The sequence below is a fragment of the Podarcis liolepis genome (assembly GCF_965112155.1).
Source record: "Podarcis liolepis genome assembly, chromosome: 1".
NCBI lineage: Eukaryota > Metazoa > Chordata > Lepidosauria > Squamata > Lacertidae > Podarcis > Podarcis liolepis.
Genome location: NC_139554.1, coordinates 20064754 through 20086554, shown reverse-complemented (window position 1 = coordinate 20086554; position 21801 = coordinate 20064754). Strand labels below are relative to the sequence as shown.

Sequence of the window (21801 nt, the reverse complement as noted above, 5' to 3'; positions counted from 1 at the left end):
GAAATATGTTAGAAATTTGTGTACAAAGGGAACAATCTGGCATATAAGGAGGGAATTAAAGTTTCCTGATTTGAGAATTTCTCTGTTTAAGAAAAATCTATCAAGCATTACTTTAAAATACACAATTTACTTTTGGGCCAGAGATCTTGAATCTTCTTTTGTTGCCTAAACAACTAGCCCTCTGCATGGAAGTGTATGAGGAAGGAGAAAGGGAAACAAACATTTATCATCCCTTACAGACTTTCAAAAGACACAACAACACTAACTGATGAAGACTAGATAAAGACTGCATGAGAAAAATATGTTTCTAATATTAATCACAACTATGGAGCTACTAAACTGGTTTCAGATCCTTTTGGCTATTTCCAATTCTTATTAGCTGCTTTCAGAAGGAGGAACAATACAAATCTACTTACGAGAAAGTTCTTTAGACTTTTTGAAATAAAAGAAAAGCTTCAGTAATTTAAGGCCAATCTAGTCAAAGCGTTTTAAAAACCCTTGGGTTTCAAAGGAAGAGTTCTAAGCATGTGCTTTCCTTTGCAGTTCAACATATGGGATATAAGAGTGTTTAACTTTAAAGGTGAACTTTTGATACTGCCCTTAGTCTAGAGATTATTCAAAACCTTGGAAATAGTGCAACGGGTTTAATGTAGTGTGCATACTCTTTCTAACCACACAAGGCAATGCAACTTTGGCTCACCTGGTCCAGCGATAGCTGCTAACATATCCAGCAGAAGATGTACCTGTCTGGGTGACAGGAATAGGTGTATCGAATCTATCTCTCCATCTACATCCAACTTAAGAAGAATAAAGAATATATTCAAGAAATACGGATCAGAATAATTCTTTTTTTCCAATTCTCGGATTATGTACTGTCTAATCATTGAACCAAAACAGACATTTCATTCCCAGCTTTAATTCCTTATTATTATTGGTCTGTATACACACTATATTCACTCAAAGACTGATAGGGTACCACAACACAGCATTTAAATTGTTCTGGATACCAGCATTAGGTCCACACTTGGATGCTTATAATGCTTACTTTGACATCTCTGCACTGAACAAGGGCCATTTGAATACTCAGAATCTATAAGGCAGCTTGTGCTTCTGGGCCAGTTTGTACAATTGCCTGACAATTTTAAATCTGCAGCTGAGGTTTTCAACGTTGGACTGGACACATGTGAGACCTCTTCCCAGATCCTTGCCTATTACCACAAAAAGGGAGCCTGAAAGGCCAATTCGCACTGTAAGTTTTTAAATTCATCTCTTTTAAATGTTTACAACCTGCTATACAGAAACAACACACGAAACAGGCTAGCCATACAATCATTAGTAATGAAATTAAAAACACAACTTTCAAAATAAACAAAGGCAGAATACTTGACTAACCCTGGTAGCTAAGATGGCACTGACAATGTTACAAAATGTACTGGACATGCTGAAAAGGCCTGGACTTTCAGTTCAACACTAAAATATGTTCTATTTTACAATAGCATTGCAGCAGTTCCCAATAGCTGGCATATAAAACTTTTGGCAGTTGCAGTATATGTAAGTTGCCAGACATAGCACAAAATTGTATGAAGATGCTCAGAGGCAAACCATTGTTTCCTCTTTAGCTTTAGAATTCCATCTCTCATTCCCACTCTGTAGAAATCAGAACATATTCTAATACCAATAGACTTTTTACAATAAAACCAAACAATATTCTGGGTCTTTATGATAGGATAAATTCTCTGTCTCTCTTTTTCCTTTGACCCAGTAATTTCTTCTTTTACTGCCTGCTCCTGCGACAGATGCCACTGCCAGCATATCCTGCCAAAAGGAAGCCTAAAAGAAGCTCTAAAAAGTAACCAATTCCTTCCAAATGGCTCCCAAAACATTTCATCTCACCATCTTTAAGCAACAGGGATCACTTAACTGAGTGTATCTTAGAGACAGCACTAGTTGTCTGTGAGCAGCAATTCCTTAAAGAATTGCTTATGTTTACATCAGAAGCCTTATCGCTTTCCTGTTACATGTAGACTTATGTAATGATGCTTTCTTGTTTTGGTTGATTTACACGATGAGCTAAATCCTGACTTGTCTGTTCATCCAAACCTAATCAAGTTCATTATAATTGGTTAGGAGCAAAAATACTTCATGATCTATACTGTGCTTTGACACTGGTTTATGAATCTTGGCTTGCACTAACTGTGGTTTGTTATTATGCCTGAACTCTGCATCCAAATTTAATCCTATTTATTTACTCATTTATTTCTCACCTTTCCTCCAAAGAGCACAAGGTGGGGTACATGGTTCTCTCCCTTTCCATTTTATCCTCATAACAGCCCTGTGAGGAACATTAGACTGAGAGATAGTGACTGGACAAGGTCACCAAGTAAGCTTCATGACTTTTTGGGGAATTGAACTCTGCCTGGCTACAGAAATGGAATGTGAGAGAGATGAGAAAATCAAACCCATCACATGGCTAAGAGATTCTTCCTGGGTTACATTTCCCCAATGGCCTCTTCACTCACAAGCTCTCTCTCTGCATCTTAGCTGCCTAGCTCCACAGTAGCCTTCTGAGGAAATTATTCTTATTTCTCTTAAAGGATGAAGGGCACTTTCTCCCAATTCTAATGATATATATATTAATTGGGGTTTTCCCTCTCTCTTAGCAAGCTGTTATCAGCAGTTCAACAGAGACAGTTACAGTTTCATCTAAAAGCTTCCCCTAAACACCAATGCCAACCCCATGCCCATTTCCCACTAAAGTATTTCTGCAGCAACCCGTCTACCTCCTTTTAGATCCCAAGGACTACAGTTATTGTTTTTCTGCTTGCTCACCAGTAATTCTCTACTGAAAAATATGAACCATTATTGAAAGAGCAGGCACAAAATGAAGGAATTTTGTTCAGGACTGTTGGGAGGGAAAGGACTAATACAAACAGCTAGCAAACCTTCATAGGGAGGTACCTAGGAATGGGGAAGAGAGGATCATTTTTTGACTTTGTTTTGGCTCAGGGTCATGCTGCAAGCCACCAAGGATTTTGGAGGAGATGAGTTTTTTACTTCCCCACCCTGTTTTTGCAGGTGGCCAACGGTTAGAGAACTGGCGATCCTTTGGACCCCATTACTTTCATATAGCAGCTATCCATTCACAGAGGAAGTGCAGGGTTGGGTGGAAGACAACAAACCACCAAAGGCGACAGCTGTATATTAGGTTTGCTTCAATGTGAGCTGGATTCCAGCCTCTTCAATGTACAAAGTATGACTTAGCTTTCTATCAGAATGCAGCCACTGATGTATTAGGAAATCAAACAACAACAAAGGTCACAGGGTGAATACAATCTGTGCCTGGCCATCAACTGACTAAAAGGAACATTCAGTAGCAGCAGGAGCACCTGCATAAAGAGTGGCAGAGTGTCAGCTTCCAGGTGCCCACACTACAGTTACCTTGCTTCTGTCCTGGGCTGGCCTTTATGCTGAATCCAGGAGAGAGGAAGCAAGAACTAGTATGCAGTAGTTGCTTGCATGCTCTGGAAATTTTCTAGATGCTTATAAATGTCAGTTGTGCAATTGCCTGGAAATCTAAACATGCCTACCCTTCTCCCTTTTTCAGGCCCACCAAGTTGGCAAGGAGAGTTCAGCTGTGTGCATCAAGGAAAAAGAGGAACAGGGAATAAAGCAAGGTATCACCTCAAGCCTTGGAGTAACACATAACAAGGGGGAAACGCATGGCTGCAATTTTTGTCTACAACTGAACTCCTGCCCTGGCAATCTGAACACGTCTTTTACCTGTAATGCATGAAGCTACAACTAACCTTTGCTCCTGGAAGCACTTCATTTTGCTTTAATGTAAGGCTCAGTTCCATCCTTCCAATCAGCTTACATATTTGCACAGGATCAGATGGAGAAACCTCTGGCAAGTTTCTTGCTAATTGTGGGTGTGGTTCATACACAATTTTTGGGTTCCAGCTAGGTGAGAGCTTTGGTTCTGTTGCCTTTAAAAGAAATACAAGGAAAGGCATTAATTCCATAACACAAATTGACTATTTTATACTCTTAAATATGACACCTCATTTTAATGAACATACTGATTGTCAAACTGCACTTGATGAACTCCTAGCATTACTTTGTTACATCTGTATCTTCTTTCCTCTAAAGACCTCCAAGTAGCAATTTTAGATTAGCAGCAACTCTTGACTTAGGCTACACTGAAAAATGTTGCTCACTGAGCAGCCTTGACAGACTAGGGATTTGAACCGGAATTCCCACAGACAAGAGAACATTCTAGCCACTAAAATCATGATGGGTATCCTCATTCAGAATTCATTTACTATAAAATTGTAGGGCATAATGTATAAATGGAATTAACCCTATGCTATAAACCTTGCTCAATTTAGCCCTCGCAGAAGCAGAGACATCAAACACTGCAAGGAGCGAAATAAATCTGAGAGTAAAGAACAGCTGGGCATAGGGTCACTTTCTGGGTTCATATGTCCAAGACATAGCTAGAAGAAATGCATGGAAGCAACTCATCACATAGCAAAATATATTCTAGTAAAGGTAAAGGGACCCCTGACAGTTAAGTCCAGTCACAAACGAATCTGGGGTTGCAGCACTCATCTCGCTTTACAGGCCGAGGGAGCCGGCGTTTGTCCGCTTCCACAGACAGTTTTTCTGGGTCATGTGGCCAGAATGACTAAGCTGCTTCTGGCAAAGCCAGAGCAGAGCACAGAAACGCCGTTTACCTTCCCATCGGAGCAGTACCTATTTATCTACTTGCACTGTGTGCTTTCGAACTGCTAGGTTGGCAGGAGCTGGGACAGAGCAACGGAAGCTGACCCCGTCGTGGGGCCTCAAATCGCCGACCTTCCGATCGGCAAGTCCAAGCAGCACAGTGGTTTAAACCACAGCGCCACCCGTGTCCCTTAAAATATATTCTACGTTTCATTAACTATACATATGCATATATGTAGATCTTTTTTTTTTTACCAATTGTGTAGCTGAACACACTGGAGAGGATTTTGCTGATGCCAGAAATTCATCCCAGAAGAAAGAAACACCTGTGAGGTGTAACAATTTGTGAGCAAAAGCTGTGGGCTGATGCACATTAATTCCAGAGCATTCATCGGCGGTTTCATCGTAGTACATCGTTCTAGAAGGGTGGAAATAAAATAATGAAATACTTCTACAGTCATGTTGGACAGCGTTCCATTCTTGGTTTTCTTAAAAGAGGCACTAGTAAATCTAGAAGATTACTTTTCAATAATTTGGTTGCTGTTTACTTCAATTATTCAAAAGTAAATTTTTAATTTTAAAATCCACAGTGAGAGTATGTACAGCATGATCCCAAGCCTGTTTACTTAAAAACAGGTTCACTGAGCCTTGCTCTCTAATTGGAATTGCGTCTTAAAATCTATTGTAGCACCGTGACCCAAGCAGTCAGCACCCCCCATGGAGAATTGAGTGCTGGAAACCTATTTCACTTGTGTTGTAGGTATTGTCCATTCAGAACCTGATCTGATGTGCACCCAAAAGCCCATTTCTTCACATGCATTCGCCAGTAGCAGCTCCTCATTTATGAAATGCCCTCCCTGGTGAGGTTACAAACATTCCTGTTCACCCACATATTTGGTGGCTGAAATATACTGCTCCTAGCAACCATGAATCAGGAGATTTGGCCGTTTTAAAATGCTTTACTGTTCCCCAGCTTAGACTCCTTGGGGAGAAAAGGCCAGACAGATATCAAATAAATAAAAAAATAAAACGAATTCTCACACAAGGACAAGATAACATTCTAAACTCTACTTAGAAGAACAATGCTACTTACTTTTCAATGCGGATTTCAAGTGCTGTCCCACTTTTTGAGTTATCTGGCACATGTTCAATTCGCAGAACAGTGTCTAAAAAGGTGACTTTCACTCTCCTTAAAACTATAGTGAAGAAAGCAAAATGGAGGGGGACGTGTCACTTAGAAACATGAATATAAAATATGATTTCAGCTATGCAGATATCTGTTGGCTATACCAATAAAGAGAAATTAACATAAAATACTATGAGCCCTCTTACCCTCCTCACGTATGCAAAAAAATATGTAGAAGGAGCAGCTGGTATGTGCAGCCCTGAAACTACCCAGCTCTTCTTTTCCTCCCCAGGATAGGAGTAACTTGGGACTATGGTGCTGGGAAGAGAAAGAACTCTGAAACATTGCAGGGAACACACAAGCTGGTTTTCCTCTTTAGATAATGACTGACGCATTTTGGTCCATGCATGCAGACTTGGGGGAAGAGGGTTCACTTCCCCCAAGCAATTTCCACTGTGGACACAGCAAGATTTGCATATTGGTACAGCATGGCCCAAATTTGAAAGCTGACTACCGTTACCATCAAACAGGGAACTTCTTCTAACCTGAGCAAACTGCTAGGTTTTGCATATGAAATACATTATCAAGGTCAACTCAGTTGGCAAAAGATCTCTCAGCTTTACGTAGCGCATCTTGATATAGTGCTTTGTAAGCTCAAAGAGTCCATCGTACCTGTTTCAATTGTTTCAGCAAACTTTTCAAGCCCTTCAAAAGGCTGGGAACCTTCTCCTTGTTCATCTGTCAGTTTCTGGCTAAGACATTCTTTTGCAAGCTGCATACTACTAGTCATGAAGCTTGACCAATACATGGGCTCTGAAGCAGAAGCTAGAAAAGAAGAGATAAGCCTCAGGTGCTTTGTCATAAATGGCCTTCAGTAAATGTTCAACCATAACCAAAGCACACGCATACAGGGATAAATTAGAAGCCCAGCTTCTGTATACAAGAATGAGAAATTCTGTGAATGGTACCTCTGAGCTGTGGGCGACACTCACAACAGAAGTATCAGCCTCCCCAGGAAGAAAGTAGTATCTGCTTCTCTATAATGTGCTGAAGTTGGGGGTCACCCTGCTGCTTTGGAGAAATCAGTACTCACTGTGGGATGTCCCAATAGTCCACTATTCAGAAAATTAAATAGGCATGACTTGTTTTCATCAATGATCCTTCTTAACTTACTTAGTCGGGGTCTTGGCTTGAAGACCATCTCTAAGCCCTTCACTTCAAGCGCACAGTTATCTTGAAGTAACGAACCCCAGGGCACAGAAAGAGAAATTGACTGAATAAATCCCTCAGTGACTTCCAGAGGAGCATCTGCTGATTCAAGAATCTCATTAAGACTCTGAAACAAAGAGAAAAAAGAATCAAGAATTGCTTTGCATATTACATAAGCAGCATATGATCAATTTTTGTTGATGCCCATGACATTTTATATCAAAAATAATGTAAGTTCCCTTCAGTATTAAATACTAAAGTGAATTGTGGACCCGTGGTTTTGGTGAAAATGGGTTATATGTCATATATATATTTGTGTGTGTGTGTGTGTGTGTGTGAGAGAGAGAGAGAGAGAGAGAGAGAGAGAGAGAGAGAGAAGGAATGTATTTTGAGTAATTAATGTGCATAATAACTGGCCAATATGCATATTCCCCAGGCCTCATGGGAAAGGTGCATATAAGCCTTCCATGAACTGCACACATTTCCCGGTCACTATACATAATCCCCAACAAGCCTTAGGGGAAGTGCATATCTCAGATGAACTTTGTACATTCTCCAGCCATTATGCATAATCCACAACAGGTTTGGGGGCATGTACATACCTTGGCTGCATTTTGTACATTCTCTGGCAATATGCACATTCTCCAGTCAGTATGCATACTCTCCAGGAAACACTACCTTTTCCCTATTTCTTGTTCAGAAGTGTGCAATCTGCACTCCCCAGGTTACTTCTGGCAGTTTTCTCCCATCTTTTCCTTCATCTGCATTCAAGTTATCACCTCAACTATTTCATCACTCCAAACTCCCTGAAATACCATGCTGCCAATTTATCCCTAGTCAGTGTAAAAGGACACCTGGAAGCAATGATATTTACACATGCAGTTGTCTTATTGCAGAGACACCAGGAAATCATCCAAAACCATAAGCCTCCCCAAGAGGACCAACTGAATTGCCCCCCACCAAGCATTAAGAGCTTCTAACAGCCTCAACTTTACCAGTAGTAATCTAGATCTATGGCATCAGACTGGGCATACACACAGCTACATGTGTTGGGTCCAAAATGTTTTGGGATAGCCTCATGGCAGCCATTAAGGCTTGAACTGCTCCCCTGTGGATGCTGGAATCTCCCAAGACCTAAAAATTTTGGAGTCATCAAGTCCAAGACCACCTCTACCAATCAGAAAAGTTATGTTAGTAAGTGGGGTAGATAGACAATACAAAGTAACAGAATTCAAATATCTATCCAGAGAACGCAGAAAGAGAGGGTGCTACCCTGATAAACTCTCAGAAACCTGGCTCCCCGGCTATCAAGTCTATGCTGATGCCAAATTGCAAACCCACTTGGGCACTGCTGGGGGAGACTGAGACCAATATCACGTCCCTCAACCAAACAACACTGATAAAGGTAGGAACATCCTCCATATGACAATGATGGCACTTCACTAAACTATACTGACTACAGATCTGCTAATAGGTAAACCACAGAACCTTTAAGTGTTGAAAGATTGGAATGAGTTTTGGGCTCAATAGCATCCTCGCCAAAATATGCTTGCATTAATAAAGTTCACATTTGAAAACAGGAATGGCTCTCCAGATGTTGTTACACTACAACTCCTATCATCCCTGAAGCTTGCCCATGCTGGTTGAGCTTCATAGGAGTTGGAGTCCAACAACAGCTGAAGGACCATAAGTTACTCACTCCTGCTGTACATGCTATGACAGGGTAGGAATAAGCCAAAAAGCCAAGCTGCTGGCCTCCAGATTTATTTATTTTTTACTACAATTCCAATCAGCCCCAGCCATGATGTTGAATGGCCAAGGATGATGAGAGTAGTAGGTCAAAATGATCTGAATGACATCAGGTTGGGGAAAGTTAATGCACAGGTAGCCAAAATGGTCTCCTCCAGCATTCTGCACTATAACTCCATCAGCCCCAGAAAGAATGGCAAACATTCGGGGTTCATGAAAGTTTTAGTCCACAACATCCAGTGGATGTTAGCTACACCAAAATTAAGGGCACTATATATAAATCTGAAGCCTGCTCCTTATCTCACTATACATAAAGTTCCAGAGAGCACTATTAAGTGAGCAGTAATATTATTTAATTCTCAGTGACATGGATTATGAACAAACTTGAACACAACTGTCAATATGTACCCATACAGTTTCACATCTGTATCACAATGCAGAAAAGACTAGATTTTAATTCAATTGTATTTTTCTTTAAAAGGCCTTTCCCATTTAGTGCAGGCTGTAGATTTTCAAGAAAGAAACCAAGTAACATCTGTTAAAAAACTGAATAGGGAGGTTCCAGTGTGTTGGTTTCCTAAGCACTGCTTTACACTACAGTGGAAAAAATGCTCAAGAGACAACCTATTGTTGGCTGATCCTACCAATGATCTCTTTGAGTAATCTGGGTCAAATGTGATCACAATGAATAAACCTCAAATATCTACAAACAAGTGTGCCACATAATCCCCATACATTCCAAAAGACAAAACAAAACAATGGGTACACCTGGAGAGAGACATAATCAAAAATACCCCCACCACAGCATACCAATTCCAGGACTGTAGCATTCAGGTGCAGCTCTCTATTATCACAATGAAATTATCCGGCTAAACTATCACAGCAGACATGACAGACAGTAACTGTAGAGAAACAGAGATGCCCCAGATGATATGGAAGGTAACCGGTGAGTAATCTATTTTGCCCTGATTCACATGCCTCTACTTCAGGGGGGGGGGTTCCTCACAGTTGGGGGGTGACTTCTGGTTCTTAAAACTTTATGAGATGCATTTATACATTATAAAGAGAAACATTTGTACTATTTAGAAAACAGGAGGCATGCAAAAGAGTCAACGCAAAACTGAAGAATCAGCATATTTAAAAGGCAGTTACTAATTTACTTATTCTTTTTAGCATAGCTTGCTGAAGGGAGCAAAGGTCCTGGGGTGTCCACTAGAGGATATTTAAATCAAAACATTCAAAGCCTACGTACTGGCTATAAAAACTGAACTGTGCCACAGGGTCATATGAGAACAACCTTTATGCTTATGAAGTCAGTTACATCCAAACTCGAACTGCTTACACAAATGCTGGACATACCATATAAAAATTGTTTTCAGGATTCACAGCTAGCCAGTGTTTTTAAAATGTATGAACATAGAAAAATAGAACATCATAAAATTAAACATCTTCAAATGGTAAAGATTTTTTTTTTTAAATTGGTCTCCAGATCACCTGGAGAGAAACAGAGCAGACTACACCCCCCCAAAAAAACATATATTTATACAAAAAAAAAATCCTTCCAGTAGCACCTTAGAGACCAGCTAAGTTTGTTATTGGTATGAGCTTTCATGTGCATGCACTCTAAGGTGCTACTGGAAGGAATTTTTTTATTCTCTTTATTTTATTTTATTTCGACTACGAAAACTGAGTTGACCAATACCAAGATGAAAGCAACCACATAACCAAAATAATGTGCTTCCTGACACTTCAGTGCAGTAGACAAGCTAGTTTGTACAAATAGCACTCCATACCCCAATAGCCACTTAGCTGGAAGTTAATCGCCGACATACGGACCCGAAATTTCTAGTGTCAATGAATTAGCAACTTTAAGATTATGAGCATGTTTAAGATTACAGACTGAATAAGACACCTGTCTCCTGGCAAGAGGAGCAGTCTTTTCCCATCTATCTTCTGATTTTCCCTTTCCCTCAAAAAAAAATCTGATCAAAGCCCTCCATGTGTTGTTTAACTCCCATAAGCTCCAGCAAGCATGGCCAATGGGCAGGGCTGATGAGATTTGACATGCAACAACATCCAGAGGACATCAGGATGGGGAATGCTGCCGCAGACGATGTATTCACTTCAATGGGAATTTCTTTATTGTTATTGGAGTCGGTAGGGAGAAGCATTTAGGTTACAAGTCCAAGTGCTTGGAAGTGAAATGCAGTGTTCACAGAGTAAAAAAGATGACTGCTTGTCAACTTTGGATCACCCCAAACCCTCACGCATTGAAAATTGCTCAATTATTGCAGCAGTAACTGTGACAGAATCAGGATACAGGAAGTTTAAACAGTTGGCTAGGGCATGTCTGTCAAAGTGAAAAGACAGCTCTTGACACTTGACAGATAGCATGCTCCTCAGAGGGGAAGTATGAGGGGTAGGCAGGAGATGTTATGCCATGGGGGGGGGGGAGCTAATTCTATTCCAGGTTGCATCATCAGAAGTATAGCGTCCAGATCCACTCTATGCTGCTTTACTCAGGCCACACTTGGCAGTACTGTGTCCAGTTCTGGGCACCACAATTTAAGAATGATATTAACAAGCTGGGATGTGTGCAGAGGAGGATGATCAAGGGTCTGGAAGCCAAGCCTTACAAGGCACACAACTGAGGGAGCTGGGCATGTTTAGTCAGGTTAAGAGAGGAGATATGATAGCCATCTTCAAATATCTCAAGAGCTGACGCATGGAAGACGGAGCAAGCTTCTTTTCTCCTGCTTTGGAGGGTGGGACTTGAACCAACGGATTCAAGATACGAGAAAGGAGATTCCGACTAAACATATGGAAAAACTTTCTGACAGGAAGAGCTGTTGTGCAGTGGAACAGACTCCCACGAGAGGTGGTGGGCTCTCCTCTGGAGGTTTTTAAGCAGAGGTTGGGTGGCCACCTGTCATGGATGCTTTAGCCGAGATTCCTGCATTGCAGGTGGTCGGACCAGGTGACCCTCGGGGTCCCTTCCAACTCCACGACCCTACTGCTCCTAAGAGACGCGTGAAGCACCACTTACCCACTTGTCTAGGGGCACCTGTGCCAAGGAGCCTGTGCCTTGGTAGAGGTCCAGGGTGAGCTGCTCCAAGCTGAGCTTCTCCTGGAGGAAGTGGCCCAGGTACCTCTGCAGCAGGTACCTGCAGGCCCTCTTCTTGATGGACTCCGAGAAGGGCCAAGGCATGGCGGCTGCGATCCACGGGCTGGCAGGCGAGGGGACGGAGCTGCGGGGTCCGCAGGGAAAGGAGCCACCGGCTGGGCGAAGACGAGGAAGGAGCTGCCCTCCTCCGAATATAAAAGGCTGGTTATGAGGGCTGGGAAGAATGAGGGGAGGCCAGGCTCCTCTCCCCACAATTCCTATTCAGCGCCGTCCAGGAAAGCGGCAAGTCCTGAGGGAATTCCCGCGCGGACGATAACAAGAGCCTCCATCGCCGCCACCGCCTCCTCACGCAGCACTAGCAGCCGCAGCCGCCATCTTGTCAGCGCAACCCCGCCTTCCCGAGTGAGGGAGGGAAGGGGCGGGGCTTACGGCGGCACAACAGCCACGAGGGTCTCTTTCCCTTCTCATTCGCTGCCCTCACAGTCTCCTCCGACTGAGATCGTCGCGGGGCCCGCTTCTCGCCCCGCCCACTCGCCCTCCGCCTCCCTATCAGCGCGCTTGGCTGGTTGTTGTGCTCATTTGGCCCCGCCCACGGGACCGTAACTACGCTCGGCTGGACGTCCCTCCCACGGGAGAGCGTCGTCATCCGTCCCGGCGCTGGGGGGACGGAAACGCTGGGGAGGGCGGGGCGAAGGAGGCGGAAATGACGCGAGGGTTTCCTCCTCTGAGCGAAGTTGGGGAGCCCGCGCGTGGGTCGCCCAACCTTTCTGCATAAAAACATTTCCGCATTTCATTACATTCTGCTTGTCTCGCTGTGTGGCTTTTTTGTGGTTTAAAATAGCTTTTTCGGACTTTTATCATTAAATCATGTAATTAAAACAACAGTAACTTAAATAACGTGCTATCATTACCATCATCAATATTTATTTGCCGCCTAACACAAAACTTATCCATGGGGCTTACATGCACAATAAAAAGTAATGAAATATAACAATACAACAATATCCATCGCCCTTCACATACACACGCAGAAGCAGCGGTGTTATTATAATTCCTCAAAAACCCTGAATCTGGTGCTGAAAGGATGCTGCTGTTGTCACCGGCTGAGCTTGGTTGGGGAGAGCATTGGGACGGAGGAAATAAAAAAAAAGCCCTCTCGTCATCTCTAAAGAGGAGGATACATGGCGGAAGATTTCAGAAGATGAACTCTGGGTCCAGTCAAATTCAAGTTGGGAGAGCCATGCCATTAGCTCTACATCGGGATCCTCTGCCCTGTGGATCCCGCTGCTTGAGGCAGTCGCCTCAATTTGTCTAATGCTTGGGCCGGGTCCTGCCTGTGTGAAACATGCAAGCAGCAGAACAGCCCTTCCCTCCTGAAGTTTCCAGCAACCGGCATTCAGAAGCATCAGCGTATGTTGCAATGAGAAACACTTGTTTATTTGATCTCTGTAAAAGAGCAACAGTAAATGCGAGGGTTCCCCTGCTCCTCCGCCCCCTCCCCCTGCGGCTGTGCGTCGCTCCGCAAGCTCAGTCGAGAGCCGGAAGTGTCGGTATGGCTTTCCACCGAGTCTCTCGGCGCTTTTGCCCAGGCGCCTGTCCCGCCGATCGTGGGCGGGGCCTCGGCACGTGACTGGGGAGAGAAAAAAGCCGCGAGTGGGAGGAGGGAAAAGAGAGCGAGAGGGGCCGGGCGCAAAACAGCTGAGAGAGGGAGGAACAGGGCTGGCTGCTCAGCTTCTCGTCTCGCGAGAACTTAAGGACAGGATAGAGCGGCTCGCGGGTGGCGAAGAGCCGGAGAGTAGGGACGGGATGGAGTAGGGGCAGGTACGTCGTCGGCGTCCGTTGTTTCTTTCGCTCGTCCGCTTGTTAGATTGGCAGGTGGAGCTGTGTGCGCGTTCGTCGGGTTGTGTGGGAGAAAAGCTTCTGAAAGACTCCCGAGAAAGCGGGAGGGGGGGGCTGGGTGAAGGTTGCCAACTGACCCCCATACCAGCCTGTGCCTGCGCCTGTCAGGCGACAGCTTACTAAGGCGTAATAATAATAATAATAATAATAATAATAATAATAATATAATTAATAATTAAAACCGGCAGCGGGCGAAGTTCTTCTCCTCGTGGAAGTGAGCACGGTCCCCTTTCCTTCTGTTTAAAAGAGGCCGGCTGGGAAGTCGGCAGCCCTTCCCCTCTCGGAACCATGGCCTGCTCTTGTTTAACGGGGACGTGCTTCTCTGCATGTCGTGGGTTTGCGGCATCCTCACGTGTAGGGAAGGGAAGGCGGGAGGTAAGCAAGCAGCGCGTGGGTGTTTTGAGAGGGCCGGCGAATCCTGGGTCTTGAATTTCTTTTTGGACAGTTCTGTGGGTGGGGGAGTAGGAGCCAACTCCTAAGGGCTGAGGTCCCTTCGGTTTATCCCCCCCCCAATAAAATATTTGAGGGGGCCGCACTCCCCACCCCAAAGTTGATAGGCATTGCCATTCGAATTGGCACATCTTGTGATCGGTTATGTGGTGCTTCCCTGTCCCCCCACCCAATATTTTATTTAAGTTGGCACCCCTGGGTGGGTGCTTGCCTGAACCCGCGAGAGTTGGTCCTGTTCCTGTGTACGGTCACTTAGGCAACTCATCAGGCATAAACTTAAACAAAAATAAATTCTGTTTTGAAATGCGGGCGGGCGGGCAGGAGATGTATGTCTACGGGGTAAAGCTGGAGAGGAGGTGGAATGGATTGTTCAAGGAATCTTCATCATCATTTATTTATACGCCACCTGAATCAGATGTCTGTCTTATCCAACCTAAGAAACGGTATGGCTAACAACATCTAGTGATTTTTTTGTGTGCGGGGGAGATGTTTCTGACATGCATAGGTGGAAATGCAGGCTGATGGTAGAAGATAATTTTGAGCAGGAGGAACAGGTACTGAGTAGTGAGTTGGCAAATCAGCTTTCTCAGAATCAAAACGGGTACCAAGATGTTCCTTTCTTCAAGTAATGTTCCATTATGCTTTCTGGAGTGATGGTGGTTTGTAACTACCAATGCCTGGCAGAGTGACCCTAGCTGAAGAGGAGGGAGGAAAGCAAGGAGAAAGGGTATGGAGTTTAGTGGTACTGTAGAGATGTGTGAAATGGTGTAAGGCAGAAAGGGGAGAATTATAGCATGCATCAATGGCGCTGAGCATGACAGAGTGCAGAACTTCTGGGACTTTTGCTTTCATTTTAGGCAAAATGGCTAACAGAGGTGTGTATTCATCTTCTAAGTTTTAAAAAAGTCAGTTTCTAGATCAAGGTATTGCAGGTTGTCAATACTGTTTGGATCAAAACCTTTTTCCTGCTGACATTGCTATACATTATATTTATTATGTGAAAGGCATCCCAGAGGCAGAGGGTGATGATAATATTATTCTAACTTCTTAAGGTGCACATTGAAAGCACAGAATTTTTTATATAAAGAAAGCTAAATTGGCCTTTAAGAAGTACTAAGCATTATGCATTTGTATTAACTACTGTAATGCAGGCTGCAGGGGGCTGTAGCTAGTGCAGAATGCACCTGCTAGGCTGGTAAGTGGGGTAGCTCAATGGGACCATGTGTCACCGGTCCTGAAAGCTCTGCACTGGTCAAATTCAAGATGTTAGTACTAGCATCTAAAGCTTCTAATGGCTTGGAATCCAAGTATCTAAAAGAGCACCATCCTCATTATCAATAATCTTGCATTCTGTGATCTGCAAGTGATGCCTCCGCCACTGGGTATCAGTTGTGATAGGATGTTTCAGTGTTGGATCCTCTACATCAGTGTTTCCCAACCTTTTTTGGGCAAAGGCACACTTGTTTGATGAAAAAAATCTCGCGGCACACCACCATTACAGCCCCGTGACGTCAGCGCGCAGCGTCACGCCGGGAGGGACGCACGAAAGTGAAAGTTTTCAATTTTTTTTCCTCCCCCTTGCCGGGGAACCTCCAAGCTTTGGGGGTGGGGGGGGAGGAGGCAGCAAAGCGAGGGACTGAGGGACCCTAACCCTAACCCTAACCCTCACCGATCACCCGGGAAAGCATGCGAACGAGGAGCCCCCGTATCCTGCTCCCGGCAGCGGACGGCACAAAGCGAGGAGGCCTGGACAAGGCAGCACGCTCCCCGCTCTCGCTGCATCGGGGCTTTTCTCCTCCAGGCTGCTTTTGAAGTCCCCTTCTCCGCTCCCAAGAGCCGGAGCCGCTGCTTCCAGGCCCTGTCCGAGCCCCGACTTCGAGGAGCGCCTGTTGCTGGGGACGGGGCTGCATCCCCCTCAGCCGCCGCCTCGCTTCCTTCCAGGAGACCCGACGGCTCCCCCTCTCCCGCTCGCCCTCCTGCGCCCGCAGCAGACCGAGACCTCCCCGCCCCCGCCCGGCTCGGCCCTACCTGGGCGCCTCCAAGCCCGGCCGGCTCCGCGTCGCGCTCCACGCCGGGCAGCTGCAGCGGGGGCATGCGGCGGCCCGGCTGAGCGCGCCCCGGAGCCGTCGCGCCGTCGCTCGCAAGTCCCTCCGAGAGCCCTCGGGACTGACTCCGGAGTCGCGAGGCGGCGCGTCGCCCAGGGAAGGGGCGGCTTCCCACAAGTCCTCCGGGAAGCAAACGCCCTCGCCCGCCTCCCTCCAGGCAACATCTCGCGGCACACCAGGCAACATCTCACGGCACACTAGTGTGCCGCGGAACACCGGTTGGGAAACACTGCTCTACATCATAGCAAGATGCTTCTTTCTCCCCCATTACTCTGACTTTCAGGGGGGAAATTAAAAACATTTCAGTTTGCCCAGGCATTTGATGGCTGAAAGACACTATTCTGGCAACCCTTAGATCACTGGTTGAGAATGCTTTTAAACCGTTTTTAGGTTTTTAAAAGTTTTTTTATCATTGCTGTGTCTGCTGTCCTGGACTATTTCTGGAGGAACAGCAGAATACAAATTGAATAAATGAATAAAATTTCACTTTTCTGTTACCTAGCCATTTTAATGATTGCTTGTGTTAATCCACATCTTATTAACACAAATCTACGTGGGTGGGATTTACACACATAATTTACACTAAATATCATTTGAAAAAAATGGATTTTCGTGGTGTCACTAGTATCAGCAGCTGAGTGTGTCATTTACCAGGAACAGATAATTTTTTCAGTGTTTGCATTTCTGCTATGGCACTCCCTCCCCAATGAGATCCAATAGGTGCCCAAATGAAGCATTTAAAATGATGTCTGAAAAGTTTTCTTTTCCCACTAGGACTTCTCGACTATGGAGTTTGCTGGTTTTAATTATATTAACTTGAAGAATTATATTGCAATTCGGTATTTTGTTACAAACTACTTTGCAGCCCTTTGGTTAAAGAAGAAAAACAGAGTATAAGTAAAATGACAGCTGCATGAAATGCAGTGTTAGCCATTTGGACTTCTTAGGCCTGATAGTTGATTTGGATTATTAGTAATGTATTTAAAGAACCCATGTTTTTTAGGGGTGTGTATGCTGATCTTCTAGATATATCTTGGAATTCCAGAATCCAATTGTCATTGCTGTATTGTAGAATCTTTTACCTTGCATTTTTTTAAAAAGCCTGATATGCAGAAGTTTCAGTGCCTTCACTTGGTAATGGTGGGGGTTTGTATTTTTATTTTTTATATTGATATACTACATTAGTGGGTTGCTATTCATAACAATTGACTGATGATTAAAACACAACAAACTTAAAACTCCCAGTGTGTATGAGCATTTGTCTTGCTGAGCATAGTTCTGAATATATTTTTATTTTAAAAATTGTGTTGTGTGTGCAGAATGGAGATGGACTGCAATCCCACGGACCTATCCAATAACACAGGGGTTGAAGACAATTCTGAATTCAAGGATTTTGAAGGAACAGACGTGAAGGACATGAGATTAGAAGCAGAAGCTGTTGTGAATGATGTGTTGTTTGCTGTGAGCAACATGTTTGTCTCTAAAAGCCTCCCATGCGCAGAAGATGTGGCGTACATCAACGTGGAAACTAGGGAAAGGAACAGATATTGCCTAGAGCTCACAGAAGCGGGACTTAGGGTAATTCTTCCTTTTGTGAAGATTAGTTATAAAAGAAATGTTAGCCAAAGGCTATTTAGTAATCTACTTTATCACAAAAGCAGCCCTCTTCAATTTTTATTTTTTGTACCAAGTGTTTCAGAATGTTTATATTTATATAGAAGATGCTAACAAACCTACTATAACAACAACAATTAATTACTTGCCCATCTGACTGGGTTTCCCCAGCTACTCTGGGCATCTTCCAGCAGAATGTAAAGAACATACAGTGCTATTTCTAATTAAGAGAAAAGATGTTTGGAGTTACCAGTTTTGACCCTCTAGTCTTCTGCAATAGGGCTTCTATACAGTTTCTTTTTTAAACTTTGCAGGGATCCTGACTGGCAGAAATGCATCAGATAAGGTGTTCCATGTCACTTGGTTCATGGTAGGAAGGCCCTAAATCTTGAATTTCTGATTACTAGGCAGCTTTTTTTGTCCCAGATGCCTTTTCACTAAAAGGTGCTATCTATCGCTTGCCTAAATAAAACTTCCGTTTTCTTTTCATGATTAATGTATTGAAAGATTCTGCATTTAATACTTTACTTGATCTTTTAATTATGGATAACAGTCTTTCAACATATAATTATACTGGAAGGGAAAATATTAGCAGGTGCAACTTGTGATGTCATGGTTCTGCAAGGAGCATGGGCATCTGCATCTGCCAGAATACTTTTAAATGCACATGAACTTCCATGTTGAAAGCTATCCATCCATGAATTAAAGCAGGGGTGGTGAACTTGTGGCCCTGCAGATGTTGGTCTTCCAACACCATCAGGCCCTGATAACATAGCCAAAGACTGTACTCCAGCAGCATCTAGAGGACCACAGGAGGTAACCATCCTTGATTAAAGAAATGAAGTCTTCCTTCTCTGGTGATCCACAGCTTTAAACCATTGCAAACAATGCAAACCAATGCTTAATGATCACGCGTGAAAGAAAACACATATTTTCCACACATATCCACCACTGTAGACAGCTTTTTCTCCATGAAGGTTTTTATTAGGAATACAACTGAAGTCTTGTCTCTGCCTGTTTGTGTTCAGTAAGTATTAACTGTGAACTGCACGAATTGAACTTGCAGTCATAATACAAGTCTTTTTCCAACTAATCGCTCTGTAGTACTATAATCATATACAATTAGTGTGCATCTCAACTGTCATGGTTACTCTAGCTGAAATAACACATATGGAGTTCTTGTTCCTTTTTGACTCAGTTCCCCCCCCCCATATTAATATCAAAATAGGGCTGGGAGATGTCAGCTTTTCAACATTGCAATGGATCACCAGCCGAACATCACGGCTAGGTGATACATTGTGATGTTGAAACGGAGGATGGAACAAGCTGTAAGGCGCTAGGGTGAAAACACTGCCACTCCTGCCAAGAGATGTGAGGCAGTTTCACCCCACGGGGCCAGGACCAAGATAGCTTGTTCCTTCTACCAAGCACTGGGGAGTCCCTTTGCCCCCAGTGCCCAGTGGAGGGATTCAGGAGTGGTGGTGGGTTTACTCGTGATATTTCTGTGAAAAGCCACCATCACGCTCTGGCCCTCATACTGGTCCTGGGCGATATATCAGTATTACTACACCAGTTTTACTAGACAAGTTTTACTCGATAACTTTCAGGTATAATGTATTCAGTACCATTTGTAAATAGTTCTTGGGATTGTACGATCTTGATATACTTTACAAGCCCCATAAAAGGGCGACTCACTAGAACAGTTTTTCGCATAACAGCTGGTTTGGTTTCTTTATCAAGCTTTTTGTTTGTGTGTGTGTGCACTTGGTCACTTAATTTCTTAAGTATGTTATTTTCTCTTTTTGCAGGTGGTTGGCTATGCTTTCGACCAGGTGGATGACAGCGTACAAAATCCCTATCACGAGACTGTCTACTCTCTGTTGGACTCTGTTAGCCCAGCGTATCGAGAAGCTTTTGGAAATGCTTTGCTACAAAGACTAGAGGCTTTGAAAAGTGATGGGCAGTCGTGATTGAATTTGCAATCAAAGTGGGCTTCAACAAAAGTTGCTGCTGGATCTAAATAGTTTGTTCTGAGGCCTGATGGCAGAGGGGGGAAAATTATTCACCTGAACTCTTTGCTTTCAAAAAATCTCTTGTTCCATGACTTACAGTGACACCAACTTGTAAACTATGTCCTTGATACTGTTGTTCGGAGTTAGTTACCCAATTTATTTTTAAGGTAACATAGTCACATACATAGTTACTGTTCTTTGTTAAACTTTCCTTTAGATAGTTACAATGTAACAGTATAGTTTTGGTCTCTGATAGTTAACTTTAAAATTCTTCTAACAACTTTTGTATTTGTTCAGTAGTGTGCTTCACAAATAACTTGGTTTTAAGAAAACCAAATATTTGCCATAGCTAATTTAATGAAATGGATTTTGTTTCATTGAAAAGTTTTGTATTTAGCTCAACTTCTTGTATGTGGATTTAGACATTCTCTAGCTCATTCATTAGAGTGGTAAGACGAAACATTAAATAAAACATCTCTTAGGATATGATCCACTAAAACGTTAGGCCAGTACTTTTCAGTAACCGAACAACAGTGTGCAGTATTTGGTGTAGTCTTGAGGGTAGCAAGCAGCAATGCTAAACAATAGATATATTGTTGGCATAATGAATGTATTCATCAGCTGAAATACAAATGGGATAAGCACAGTAATGAAAAAATAAAAAGCCACATTCTGCATAAAGCCCAATCCTTCATTGCTTTTGTTAAACTATTAATACTGTGTAAAGAGAACTATTTGCATTGCTTTGAATGTTTACATAATGTACAGTATATCTAAAAGTATTTTTGAATCTTTATTTACTATATTACATGAGTATTTCTGCAAAGCCCCAACTATGCTGTAACTTACAATGGTTAATTGTATTGATTCAAAACCAAAGAAGGAAATTGGTATTTGAATTGGGAGAAGAATAGGTGGTCTTAAGTACAATACTAGTTACCTTCCAGTGCTGTAATCTCAGTATATTTCTTTGGGATAAAGGTGGTTTAAAAAAACAACAACCACCCACAAAGCTAGAGTAATTGTGCATTGTGATAGATAACACTAACAGATGTTTTAATTCTCAAAGTGAGTGAATTTACACAATCATCAGCTCCTTGATGGATGTAAATTTATATTTTGCAAACCTGATTCAACATGAGTGATGCTGTTTAACCTTGCTGAGAACCTGCTCTAGGAACTGAAGGAGTACCAGCTTAGTTGAAGCATTTATTACAGCTTTGTCTTATTTCAGCTAATTATAGGATAACTAAGAATCTATAGTAAAACCTGTTATGAAACATTGACTGTTTCTTACTGTTTTAAACGCTGAAATGTCTTGCTTTATCCATATATAGAAAATTAGACTAAAATGTGCATTTCATTTTCTAAGAAAACTGGGTACATGTGCACTTACAATCTGGATTTATAGCATGGAAGTTAAGAAAACGAGGAAAATACATGAAGAAAATGTGCTCTGGCCATTTTATCTGTACTTCCTTGAATAAGGCAGCCGTGTTTATTTTAGCAGTTATACGCTTGAAATAAAAGAAGCAAAGTGGTCTGCATAATGAGTTTGCTTTTTTAAAATACAGAATAAAATAAAACAGTGGACAGAGGGGTTTTTGGATTTCTGCACTAAACTCGCAGATTTTGCTGACTTAACTAAAACCTAAAGCAGCGGTAGAGATAAATGGCTTGCACCATTTACCTCTTGGGGAGGGGGAGAAAAAAGTCAACGCGCAATCTCTTTGTTTTCACATTATTCCATTGGCCACGCCCCCTCTCCTCGAGGAGGAAGCCACGCCC

General features: G+C 43.1%; 2 protein-coding genes across 6 annotated transcripts in view; one reads left to right on the top strand and one right to left on the bottom strand.

The window, feature by feature from the left end:
* The window catches only part of ATG2B (autophagy related 2B), a 43591-nt gene extending 31058 nt beyond the window's left edge, over window positions 1-12533 (bottom strand). For all 4 annotated transcript variants that reach the window (XM_083516627.1, XM_083516629.1, XM_083516628.1 and 1 more), the window contains exons 1-7: window positions 11856-12533; window positions 7025-7187; window positions 6524-6676; window positions 5819-5921; window positions 4981-5143; window positions 3807-3986; window positions 701-797 (exon numbers count right to left, since the gene is read on the bottom strand). In XM_083516627.1, the coding sequence (XP_083372753.1) occupies window positions 701-797; window positions 3807-3986; window positions 4981-5143; window positions 5819-5921; window positions 6524-6676; window positions 7025-7187; window positions 11856-12017 (1021 nt within the window). In that variant the 5' untranslated portion in view covers window positions 12018-12533. The remainder of the gene's footprint in view (window positions 1-700; window positions 798-3806; window positions 3987-4980; window positions 5144-5818; window positions 5922-6523; window positions 6677-7024; window positions 7188-11855) is intronic.
* Window positions 12534-13598: 1065 nt separating this feature from the next.
* On the top strand, window positions 13599-21563 carry GSKIP (GSK3B interacting protein). 2 transcript variants are annotated; one of them, XM_083520278.1, is made up of 3 exons: window positions 13599-13754; window positions 17707-17965; window positions 19810-21563. In XM_083520278.1, exons 2-3 carry the CDS (start codon window positions 17708-17710, stop codon window positions 19969-19971), a joined length of 420 nt encoding a protein of 139 aa, XP_083376404.1. In that variant the 5' UTR covers window positions 13599-13754; window position 17707; the 3' UTR covers window positions 19972-21563. The 2 variants fall into 2 exon arrangements, with proteins under 2 accessions (XP_083376404.1, XP_083376403.1); XM_083520277.1 differs by having other exon boundaries at window positions 13619-14725.
* The last annotated feature ends 238 nt before the right edge of the window (window positions 21564-21801 follow it).